Source organism: Gadus macrocephalus, chromosome 1 (assembly GCF_031168955.1).
Source record: "Gadus macrocephalus chromosome 1, ASM3116895v1".
Classification (NCBI taxonomy): domain Eukaryota; kingdom Metazoa; phylum Chordata; class Actinopteri; order Gadiformes; family Gadidae; genus Gadus; species Gadus macrocephalus.
Window position 1 is genome coordinate 6,321,083 of NC_082382.1, and position 12,500 is coordinate 6,333,582.

The following is a 12,500-nucleotide window of genomic DNA, read 5'->3' on the forward strand; positions in this document are numbered from 1 at the left end:
TATTTATATGTATATACATTATTGTATATTTATTAGAGATATATGTAAAACATTTTTTAATTATATATGAATGTATTGCTGGGTCTTGGAACTTCCAGAAGCACTTTGAGTCTCTTGTACTGATGTCTGATCAGGCAGTAAGCTTTGCTCATTGAGCTTGCATGCAAAAGGAAATTAAGAAGAGTCAGAATACATAATGTCACTTATGCATGAGTCATGGTGCTGAAGGTCTTTTAATTCTCTCTCTGAAATTATTGAATAGCGAGATGTGATATGTAACAAAGTTTGAAAGGTTTCATTTCACATCACTGAATAGTGAGAATGGCAATGAGTTACAAAGGGCTGCTGCATCCTCTTTCTGAGGGGATTGCTGCCTGGCAGTCAGAGAAAAGCAACAGGATATTATTAAGAAACTATTAAGAGCAGTTGATTTTAAATGAAATGGTTTTGGCTTAGATCAGGAGGTACAGCGGGTTGACTGGTGACCAATAGGTTGCTAGTTCGATCTCGGGCTCCTCCTAGAGTGTCGAGGTGTCGCTTAGCAACGCACCTCACCATGACTGCTCCTGACGAGCATGTCGCCCTGCGTGGTTGACACGCCGCTGGTGATGGAATGTGTGTATCAAGTGTCTGTTTGGATAGAAGCGCCATATGTGTAAATGTTAGAGCACGACAGATAAAGTATTTTTAAGGCCGATACGATACAAATATTTGGTGATTTGAATATCCAATATTCCGATATATCGGCTGATACAAAAAGAAATTCCAGAAACGCGTTACAAAACATAAACGTAAAATATGAGGGCGCCCTGGGACCCAGTCTTGGAGGTCTACCTGAATCCTAGACCTAGGAGACCCGTTGTAGGAGCTCTCTGTTGGTCCAGAGGGCCCTGGGACCTGGTCTAGGAGACCCGGTCTAGGGGCTCTCTCTGCTGGAGGACCCAGGCCAGAACTATAGCCTTCCTTCAAACAGATCGTACTTTTTGTGTCCAGTAGAGTTTTTAAAGTTGCAATGTGTAACCTTTCAACTCGCTCCTATCCAATCCCTCTATCAATAAAGTCCCATTCTATAGCTGTTATATTCTACCAATAAGGAGTGCTGGTCGGCCCGGGGCTCTCTTCTTGTTTCGGTGCTATGAGTGCTCTCATCCCGGCACTCATCCCAGCCAGCCCGCCTACGGTGCAGAGCACAGTTACATTCTATAGACACAACACTTAGTTTAATTTACATCTCGTTAGAAGTGTTTAATCCTCATTTGTTCAACCGGTTTATTTTTCAATAAATGACAGAAAAGCCCCCTGCACTTTGAACTTGGATTTAGTCGTCTCAATAGCCCATGTAAATGACATGCAAGAACTGTTGACGATTTGTCTTTGTCATATAATTGGCCACATTACCTGCTTGAGTGAGGGATTCATTAGGGATTTCAAATAAACCGGATCTAGGCCTTGCCGCTTTAGAAAAACAAAGACTTGTAAACGTAGACCTGAATAGCCTCTTTCATAACTCCTTCAGGAGTTGTCCTGCTTTTCAGCAAGCTATGTCCCATTGTGGGGGTGACAATGAAGAGGCTGTCAGTGCACTTGTTCACAGACGAGAGGAGCCTTCAGAGCGCTCCTTAGACAGCACCTCAGCGGGAGGCCGTTGGTCGGACTGTTTGCTGACCTATGACCTCTACTAGCTCGTAACTTAACGCAGGTCCCTTTGTGGCTCGCTGCATGCAGTGACTGCAGTGGCCATGAGATCACCGTCTGCCTTGCTTTTTGGCCACTGTATGTACACCATGACAGGGCAGCCTCCCTGTCCGGGAGGCCAGGCCGGGGTACAACAGTCTATTCTCTGGACAACCATGGAGAGGAGGGGCCATTGGCCTGCATGTTGTGTCTGTTACACTGATAATCATGCAATCATGTCCACAATTATGGTGATATTTCCTACGTATAATCTAGAATTTTTATCAGATTTGTAATGTAGGAGGGGTGATATTAAGTAACGGATGGCTGCAGCGTGACCGAATGGACTGCGAATTGATAAGAAGATTTAGGCCAATTCATTAGGGCATCATACTTGTGGTTGAAATAGTGAATAACACTTAGACATTTAGAAACAGGGAAAATGCAACTTTGCAATGCCGCCTATTTAAAGTGCAATGTATTTAAGATTTAGCAGAAAGCTATAGCAAACATAAAAGTCTTCAGTCTTGTTTTAAAGGTGCTCAGAGTTGGGGCAAGTCTTAAGTCCTCTGGGAGTTTATTCCAGGTATTTGTTGCATAGTAACTAAATCCTGCTTTCCCATGTTTTGTGTTTACTCTGGGGATAATTAACAGATTGGTCTCAGAGGATCTTAGTGGTCTAGAAGGCTGATGTAGTGGAAGCATATCAGTTAAATATTTTGTCAAAAATTAAGCAGATTTAATAACAAGGTAAGTGGTTTTGCGGAGATCTTATTTTTTTATTTATGTATTTGTCATGCTTCAGATTTCTTGACACCTATCAATTTGAGAGAGGAAGGGAGAAATCTCAAAACAAGGTTTATATCATTTGTTTATCATTGTATATTATGGTTAGGATTAATATTTGGCTACTAAATGTAGGTATCTAAGTTTTTCTCACATATCGTGATATAACATCGATATCGTCTAGGCAGTGGAAAATCGTGATATGATTTTTAGTTAATATCGCCCACTAGGCTTAGGCGATATCACAGTATCTATTAGTAGAAAAACATAATGTATTATATTAAATACTGTCAGCAATACTAACGCACGCTTCTACTTCACGTTTTTCCTACATAACCCTTTATTTTTAGCGTTTTAGCAAAGTTTTAAACCAGGATATATAATTCAATAGTTCAGAAAAGTCTTTGATGTTGCATCATTGTTGAGATTGGAGTAGGTTCATTAGCCAACGCTGAGGGGCGGGCCCGGTGGGCGGAGTGTAACGCTGAGGGGCGGGCCCGGTGGGCGTAGTGTAACGCTTAGGGGCGGGACCGGTGGGTCGAGTGTAAAGCTGAGGGGTGGGCCCGGTGGGCGGAGTGTAACGCTGAGGGGCGGGCCCGGGGGGCGGGGTGTAATGCTGAGGGGCGGGCCCGGGGGGCGGAGTGTAACGCTCTGACCTCCCGCCTTGAACGCCCCGACATCAAAACTCAAAAGTGTCATTTATAGCAGCATACTGCTGCTTTGATGCTGTATTAAAACAACACACATCTCAAGTTTGAATGTATATAATTTTTAACTCAGAAAGATAAAGGATACTCAGAATAACAGCGATGTGATGCAAGGAACTAAAGGTCTGATCGCTGGTAGGAGTCCTATGTCTAGTGGTGTATACCTGCCCACAAATAATCCTGCCCTAACAATAGCCTAACTGAAACGCCATTAACCTGGATACGTCTCACGTTACAAAATGTCCACAAAGGATTAGAATCTCTTTTAGAAGTGTTTCCTGCTTTCTACAACAGAAAAAAGCAACAAACCGCGTGGCTAGTGGCGCTCCGTTGTGGGTGTAATGCACGTAGACTGTATAAAATAACGGCCAAACATACTATCCATAAGTGAACAATGGTTGAAACTATCGCTGATTTTTAGAAAAAATAAATACACAAGTAGCTCCTGGTTGAGACTTGGACTGAATCTATGGAGGGCGCTTATGTCCCATCTCCTCATTATTCTGTATGCCATTTAACTGAGCAAGACATGTTGAAGTTAGCAAATTGCATATTAGATCAGCATTGTAGGCTACACAATTTCATGCATGATACAATGACATCTATAACCAGCAGCAGAGCTAGTTTTTTATTTTATATTTATAATTGTCTTTCACAAATCCCACCTAATTCCAGGTCACCCTTGAGATGGACAGAGATACAGCTTTAATAGAAGTGTTCCTCAATTGTTCTTTATTTTTGTTAACTAGAAGGCCTTAATGCTTAAAGGGGCACTACCTTGTGACAAACACTGTGGTACAAATCAGCTTGAGCTGCATTGTTGTGTTTAAGGGTTTATTTGTTTGCGTGGACATTTGTATAAAGTGAATGCAAACCATTTCTTTCCACTGATTTCCTCTGCATTTTGAGAATCCTACAACCTTCATATTAGTTAATTTCCGAATAGGGATGCAGGCTTAACAGATATCAACATCCGTCTTCCACTTGTTGGGCTTCTTCATTGATATAAACCAGATCACACACACTACTACCAACATTATGACAGAGGGTCCACTGTGGTCCACCTGTTGGCAGAGGAATCACTGAAACCCATTCAGGAACATGCATAAAAATAAAGGGTTAAAAGGGTTCATTTTCTAATAGTGTTGTGGTTTATCCAAGTAGACGCACTAAGGGGAAACGGCAGCAGTGTCTACCACTGTAGTCATCACATTCCTTCTGTGTACGAAAACAAGCCAGGGTCAGGTCCCATTGGGCTGAACTGCTGCCGACTCAGCCTGGCTCGGTCTCAGCTCACATAGCGTTGTTACCTAGCCGCTAGTGTAAACTAGCCCTGAGGTTTGTGGGCGTTGCAGGCCCGGCGTGCAACTGGAGAGAAGAGAGGAGAGTTGTTCGTGAGCATGTGACAATATGCATGGCTTTACTGAGGCGAGAGGAGAGTTGCTCCTGAGCATGGGAGAGTATGCATGGCTGTGCTATTGAGGCCACTAGTGAAGTAGCTTTTTGGTGAGTTGACTTCAGCATCAACAAGAGTTGAACGGTCAATCAACTCCTCCCTCCCAGCCTGCTCTCTGGCAAATGTAGTTTAAGACCCCCCCCCTCCAGAGCCCTGTCTCTGACCCCCGGTGGCTTCCATCTCGCCCAGGTATCGCCCCCCCCCTGCCAATTGTTCAACCTAGAGAGGATGTAGGCGGTTTCTGATTGGTTATTTTGAACAAGTTGAGGTAACTTATTGCCCTGCCCTTGTTTTGATCAACTTTGTTTTGTGATGAATTGAAGAAAATATTAATGGGAGAGCAGGCAGGATTAACACGCAGAATGAGAGGATTTAAATGGTTGATCGGGGCTGCTTGACCATACTTCTACAATTTCTTGCGGGCGAGTTTAGACTTTCTGGCTGAATTAAGCAGACGTCACCTATCTGAGAAGAAGCAGGGGTTTGAATCCCATACCAAATAATGCAGGGCCAGAGAATATCAATACAGATGCAGATACCTTTATTAACAAAAGCGCTTTATGTTTTTTCATGGTGGAGAGATGTGTCTTGATTAATGAGGTGAATGCATCCGCAAAAGGTTAAAACTGTTTCCTGACCACTTAATGATCGCTGTAAGGTGAGTGGTCGAATACCATTTCTACCTGCCACCAGTGAGCCCCGGGTTTGTTTCCCACCACTACACAGTGAAATTAACACCAAACTACTATATGGGGCCACTGATTGAGAAACGTTTTGATCATTGTAAAATAAACATCTCTGCCTTATTTGCATACAATATGAGATATTTCATGTTAAATACATATGTGCTGATTTAAGGTTATTTCTTGTTTTCTTCTGTTGGATGAATACTTGAATACAGTCCCATACTGCTCCCTGAAAGAATGTTTTGATAACACTGAAAAAACGTTTGCAACATTTATGCCTATGCCTGAATCCATCTGGATATTCCTTCTCTCTCTGAAAGGCATCTGTCTCTGTGTCGGAGGCCTCTCCCTCCTCGTTTGAGTGCACATGACACGGCAACAGCAGACGAGCAAGCAATGCATGCACTAAGATGTGTTAACAACCATGGCAAGTAGAGATGCACCGAAATGAAAATTTGTGGCCGAAACCGAAACCGAAAAATAATTAATCGCTTGGCCGAATACCGAAACCGAAACCGAAAATGACGGTTCCGTTTAAAGTTGTCAAAACACTATTTTTAAATATTGCTTAAATCTACTGCTTACAATAAATGTTTAGACATGTTTTTCAAGGAAAAATGTTTATTTGAAATCTTCAAATGTTGGAGAACTGATATCAGTTTCATTAATGCCCTTCAATTCATTCTGTTTTTTTTTATACACATATATATATATATATATATATATACAAATATATATATATATATACACACACACACACACACACACACACACACACACACACACACACACACACACACACACACACACACACACACACACACACACACACACACACACACACACACACACATATATATATATATACACACACACACATATATATATATATATATATATATATATATATATATATATACACACACACACATATATATATATATATATATATATATATATATATATATATATATATATATATATATATATATATATATATACACACACATATATATATATATATATATATATATATATATATATATATATATATATATATGAGTCCCCCCCGAGCGACCGGCGCAGTCCCCCCACGTCCCAGCGCTCTATTCAAGGTAACCTAACAGCTCCAAAAGGTGTCTTTAACGGGGGGGGGGGGTTTAACGCGCGCATCACAGGCAGAGGCTAAGTTCTTTGTATTTTAACGACGTCGACTCATTACGTCGGAGACTGTGAGCGGGAATAACCAATGACTCCCTACTATTAACTACCGCATGTAGACGTGTGCACGGACGCAGGCCCGCACCAGGCCTGATCTAATAACGCGTCGGGCTGATCCGATTTGCTGTTGGCCTGAACTCAGCACTGCAGTGTAAGCAAAAGGTCTGGAGGTCCCGCGGAAACACACCGCGGCGGCTGCTCCCTCTGCTGACAGGTTGAGCCAGCGCTCATTCACTAGCTTACGAACGTTAGATTAAACATTCCCGCGGTTCATGGCGAGGTAAACAAAACAACTCACAACCTATAAAAAGCTAGAGGGGGTGGCGTAATTGTTGCATTTTACTATTTTGAGATCGTATTGGTGGCCTGTGCTCCTTGCTTGTGTAATCAGACAAGATTGTATAATTTTGCGTCACCACCACTTTCGGCCTCCGATTCGACCACTCATTTGGCTTTCGGCCGAAAGCCGAATGTGTCTTTTTTTGCGTTTTCGGCCGAATTTTTTCGGTTGCCGAATTTTCGGTGCACCTCTAATGGCAAGTGGTTCGCGCAGACGGTTCTACTCTTCATGAAATGGGTACGGCGTAGAAGAGACACTGACCCTGCTATCCATCCTGTTTGTGATAGAATCGATCTTCAAAAAAACCAGACCTAGTATCTGGAGTATCGCTACTGGGATCAATCCGCCCCACATCCATGTTTTTGAGATCTTGGGTTTTGAGGTTGTTGCCCTGTTCTATAACTAATCTAGGCTATCACTTTTTCACAGAAAGTTTCTATCTTAAACGGCAGTGTCCATTCACCATCTGCAGTGCAAGTTAACATTAGCTTGGAGTGCTGACTGCTATTGAGATGAATTATCACTACAGATAGCCATAATTATAGGTCTATGAATGTAGATCACCACTATGGATGCAAAAACAAATGCTGTTGAGGAACGTAAAGGTATATTAATGTAAAAACAACTGGACTATGTTATCTGTTGTGTAGGCCTACTTAAATTAAACCAATTGTTTCCAACAAGGTTCAAACCTCAGAGACATGGTAAGGGTGTGTTATCTGCGATGACATGTTAATGGTGTCACATGCCCTTAACCTCTCAACCTTCAGGAAAACCAGTCCAAAGAGTAGTCCAGTAGCGGCCTCATTTACTCATTTGATATTGCAATACCCACCTAAGTTACTACCATGTACTATTTGTGTTTCACGGCAGCCACTAAGCTAATATATTAACCAGACAGGTCATTTAAAATGTATATTTTGATATCCATCTGAGGGAAGGAGGTCATCTGGTCTCTAGATGGTGTTTCCCATGTTCACTATCTCTTTACGACCGTATTTTGAGAATACTGAGCGGCTCATAGGGCGATTTTGCAAACACGGAAACAAGGACTTCAAAGAAAGAAATCGAGGCTGTTTTCAGTGATCTGTGTAAAGTGATAAAACATGAAGTTCCTGAAGGGTATAAAGGCCCAGGCTCATTCACATCAGAGCGAGTAGAAGATAACCTCGTAAAAAAAAAAACCCTGGCAGTGCTTCATAAGTGACTGAACAACAAGGAAACCGTCTTCCAGTCCTTGAACCATGGTTCAAAGCGTCTGCTTAAAAATGAATTGCTTGCAAAATAAAAGATTCCTTGTAAATCAGTCATAAAGCTTGAATCTGCATCATCTCTGATTCCTCATGGACGCTACCTCAATGGACGGGGCCTGCCATCAAACCCAACAGGTGCATGATAGACCGTGGCATCAAACCTTTTGTCCAACTTGTTTCTTTAGTTTAGCTTTGTTTCAAATATGTCTATGTGGGTACATGAACACAGTGGTTGGTGCTGGAATTGGCTGTGACGTGGTGTAGGAACCAATGGTGTAAAGTGCAGAACAACTTGCCAGAATCATTAGCCTCTCGATACAGAACTCCAGCGGGCGCGCTCTGCCGGGGATTCTGTGGGGAGAGTAGCTCCGTTTTGCGTGGACTGGAGTTGTGTAGCTCAGCACAGTGTTTGGTAGCCTGTGGACGCTAGGGTATTATAAGATAATGAGAAAAAATGTATTAGAAATATTGTTCAGTAAATTTAATCATGTCATGGCTTATTTTTAGGAGTAATATTAATTATAACAGCTCTTAATGTTCTATTGAGATTAGGAAACAAATAAGACGTAAGTTAACATCAAAGTGAATTCATCATGGTGGATATCGATGTGTGGGTCCGTCACCGTGTAAACCCAACGACCAATCCAATGACCTCCCGGTCAGAATAGAAAACAAAATGAGCTATAAAAAGTAAACTCAAGACAAGGGAGTTATCTATTTCGCACGCACGCACGCACGCACGCACGCACGCACGCACGCACGCAGGCACACACACCTCCATGGAGACGCTATATGCTGGGATTCATAATCTTTTTTTTCAACACCCCATTACTAGTTAACGTGCTATCCTACACTAAACTATGGTTATACTTTGATGATTCATTCTCATATCAGCTATGTGTGTTAATTTGTGGGTGTAACGATGTAATACTTTGCTCCAAGTACACATGAGGAAATGAGGAAGTTCATGTGCCTGATAGAACATGCACGTTTCTGCCCGGCAACTCCCTCAGAGCGTGGTTTACATCACACATTCATCTGCTTTTGGTTGGTTTAGAAAGAAACCCAAGTTGAGCAGGTTCTTAATAGTCAGTTACCTTTAGTCAAATGATATGTTCAATGCCAATCACAGCCCCAATCGGTGGTGCTGTGATTCAGCTTAAAGTCTGACTTGTACAACAGCATTATTCTCTGTTCCTCTCACACTCAAATTAGTCAAAACAGGAAGACAAGCCAAGTCCTGCAGCGCAGCGATCAGAATGAGTGGTTCAGAATGAGGAAGACCGCTGTCTTGGCGGTTGGCTCATGCCATTGAATGCAACAATTATGATTGAGTAAGTTGTGGTGCAAACCTATTAAGGTAGAGGCTTCTCAACGCGGTAGGTTTTCATGTCCACTATGCATTTCCCAACGCTCAGTGGGTGCAGTGACCATTAGAGGCTGTGAACTCTGTACCTCTAGTAGAGTGCAGAGGGAAACAGTCCGACGGGTTTGTGGTCCTCCGATGTGAGATGAGAAGCCTTGGCCTTTACAGTGAGGGGGTTAGCATGGACGGGAACGGGATTCCTCTGCTGCTGATAATCCACAACTGTCTGATTGATAATACTACAATTCTTCAGATGACAATTAACATGCTGGTTGCCATCTTTGCATTATAAGAAAGCATATCAACTTGTTCCTTGTTTATTCCCAGCATCAGAGCCCACTGTCCCAATGTGAGTCACATGCCTGAGCTGTTTCTGCGCGCTACCAGGCTTTTACACGAGAGAGATGATTGACTAGAACACAGATGTTAAGGGCACAGTTTACAGCCTAAATGCTGGTACTAGTTGCTGATTAGCCAAAACAGGGATAGGCCGGGTTGGCTCCTGCCTTTTGACTCCTCATAAGACACATAAAGTAACTGCCGTGATCCACTGACTGCGGATCCATTCGGTCCATAAACCTCTGATAGGCCTGGTAAACCTGCAGGCTGATCGGTTAACGTAAGGCAATATTGTAAAACACTTTGAGTGGCCGCTGGTTAGAAAAGCGCTGTATAAATGCAGTCAAGCGTAGGTAGGAGAGTCATTCTTTATTTGGAGTGAGGTCATAGGTCCCATGCTCTTCTGTTTATAGGATCCAACCCGTTTTCAGGCTGTTACTCCTCTCCAGATCACTCTACATGTTGCACAACTCATTTATACCAGCCGTGTGTGCACGTTCAAGTGGCTGAACGAATAGGAAGTGTGTGCAAGAAGCTGTGTGGTAGGGGGTGCATGTCCTACCGGGCAAAGCTGTTGGCCAAGGGCTTCTTTTCTCTTGCCCTGTTTGGGGCAGGACTGGCCCAATGGACCCAGAGCTCATGCCGATGAGAGGTCAGATCTTATTGATTATTGATTGACTTGGTGATTGGTCATCTGTTGCTGATCTTTTCCATTTCTTGAATCCAGATGTATTCTATTCTCCCTTTTTTGAAAGCTCTCCGTTCAGCCACGGGAGCTAGTGTGATTAACACGGAGCTCTCTGACCCCCTCCAGGTCTCCCTGGGGTCCAGCCTGTTCTGTGTGCCCGACCAGACACTCCTCCACCTCCGGCCTACGCCTTCTCCTCTCCCCCCTGTGAGCAGCCATGCCTCCCCCTCTGGGTCCCGCTGGGGGGTACGCCCCACCCGAGGGCGGCTGGGGCTGGGCGGTGGTGGCGGGGGCCTTCATCTCCATCGGCTTCTCCTACGCCTTCCCCAAGTCCATCACCGTCTTCTTCAAGGAGATCGAGCAGATCTTCGACGCCACTCCCAGCCAGGTGTCCTGGATCTCCTCCATCATGCTGGCCGTCATGTACGCCGGAGGTGAGCTCACTGCGTGTGTGTGTGTGTGTGTGTGTGTGTGTGTGTGTGTGTGTGTGTGTGTTTGCGTGTTTGTGTATCAGCAAAGTGCACCAAGAAGTATCAGAGTATCCCAAATGAGGAGGTTTGCTCTCTCTATGTTTGCTTATTCGATGCGTTCCATAAATCCTCCTTCCATACTTGCTCTCTAGGCCACCGTCTCTCTTATCTGGGCGTGTGCAGCTCTCTGGACAGCTGTTATGTGCGGACATAAATCAAGCTTGACATGTTTCTACTAACATTGGTCGATGTCCGATTCTTCTCTTTCCCTGCTGGCCAGGAGCCCTTTGGCAGGGTGGGGGCTGGGAAAGCTAGGTTTGAATCGTATTTAGTTCATGAAGATTAAACTATTCACGTTGTCAACACGAAGCGAAAGAAATTCTTAGAACATCTTTTAAATATGACGCTTTAGATTTGATTCCAGATGACCGCAAAATTAACCACCGGTTGGAGTCAGGATAGAGGAATATAAGAGGGGGTGTAGCTCTGAGCCGGCTGGCCCCTAAGGCCCTCCACGCCGGGGCCCCTCACCCCTCCATACTGGGGCCCCTCCCCCCTCCATACTGGGGCCCCTCCCCCCTCCACGCTGGGGCCCCTCACCCCTCCACGCTGGGGCCCCTCAGCTCTCCATACTGGGGCCCCTCAGCCCTCCATACTGGGGCCCTTCACCCCTCCACGCTGGGGCCCCTCAGCTCTCCATACTGGGGCCCCTCACCCCTCCATACTGGGGCCCCTCACCCCTCCATACTGGGGCCCCTCACCCCTCCACGCTGGGGCCCCTCAGCTCTCCATACTGGGGCCCCTCACCCCTCCACGCTGGGGCCCCTCAGCCCTCCATACTGGGGCCCCTCAGCCCTCCATACTGGGGCCCCTCACCCCTCCATACTGGGGCCCCGCCATGCTAGGGTTCCTCAGTACTAGGGATGGGGGACAGGGTGCCCCTATTCCGGGAAACAACATGCACTACGGATCTGAGTTTTAGTGCATCTCTGGCCTCATTTCGTGGTAATAGTAAGCAGGTCTTTTATTGCTTTGGTATCCACAGCAAACATTTCCACTACGTCCTATGATTACTCATGCTAGCCCAGCACACATTTCTCTGGAACTACTTGACCATGCAGCAGTTTCATTGGCCATTGGCCAAGCCACAGCCCCTTGTTCCTCGTGGCCAATGGAGACACACACAGGTTCTGATGACTGAGGGACACAGGTTCAGCTATACTGTCTGACTCCAGAGCTCCTGGTCTGACTCAAGAGCTCCTGGTCTGACTCCAGAGCTCCTGGTCTGACTCCAGAGCTCCTGGTCTGACTCCAGAGCTCCTGGTCTGACTCCAGAGCTCCTGGTCTGACTCTAGAGCTCCTGGTCTGACTCTAGAGCTCCTGGTCTGACTCCAGAGCTCCTGGTCTTGACTCCAGAGCTCCTGGTCTGACTCTAGAGCTCCTGGTCTGACTCTAGAGCTCCTGGTCTGACTCTAGAGCTCCTGGTCTGACTCCAGAGCTCCTGGTCTTGACTC

The 12,500-nt window shown here is 44.9% G+C and overlaps 1 protein-coding gene and 1 long non-coding RNA gene across 2 annotated transcripts in view; both read left to right on the forward strand.

Annotated features, from left to right (window-relative positions):
* LOC132460858 (monocarboxylate transporter 1-like) overlaps positions 1 to 12,500 on the forward strand; it is a 21,797-nt gene that overhangs the window by 637 nt on the left and 8,660 nt on the right. The window contains exon 2 of the mRNA XM_060055796.1: positions 10,643 to 10,950. Coding sequence (XP_059911779.1) covers positions 10,734 to 10,950 — 217 coding nt within the window. The 5' untranslated portion in view covers positions 10,643 to 10,733. The remainder of the gene's footprint in view (positions 1 to 10,642; positions 10,951 to 12,500) is intronic.
* The window catches only part of LOC132461386 (uncharacterized), a 3,360-nt gene continuing 1,820 nt past the window's right edge, over positions 10,961 to 12,500 (forward strand). The window contains exon 1 of the long non-coding RNA XR_009526611.1: positions 10,961 to 12,500. This exon is cut by the window's right edge and continues 1,346 nt beyond it. This is a non-coding gene — a long non-coding RNA (uncharacterized LOC132461386).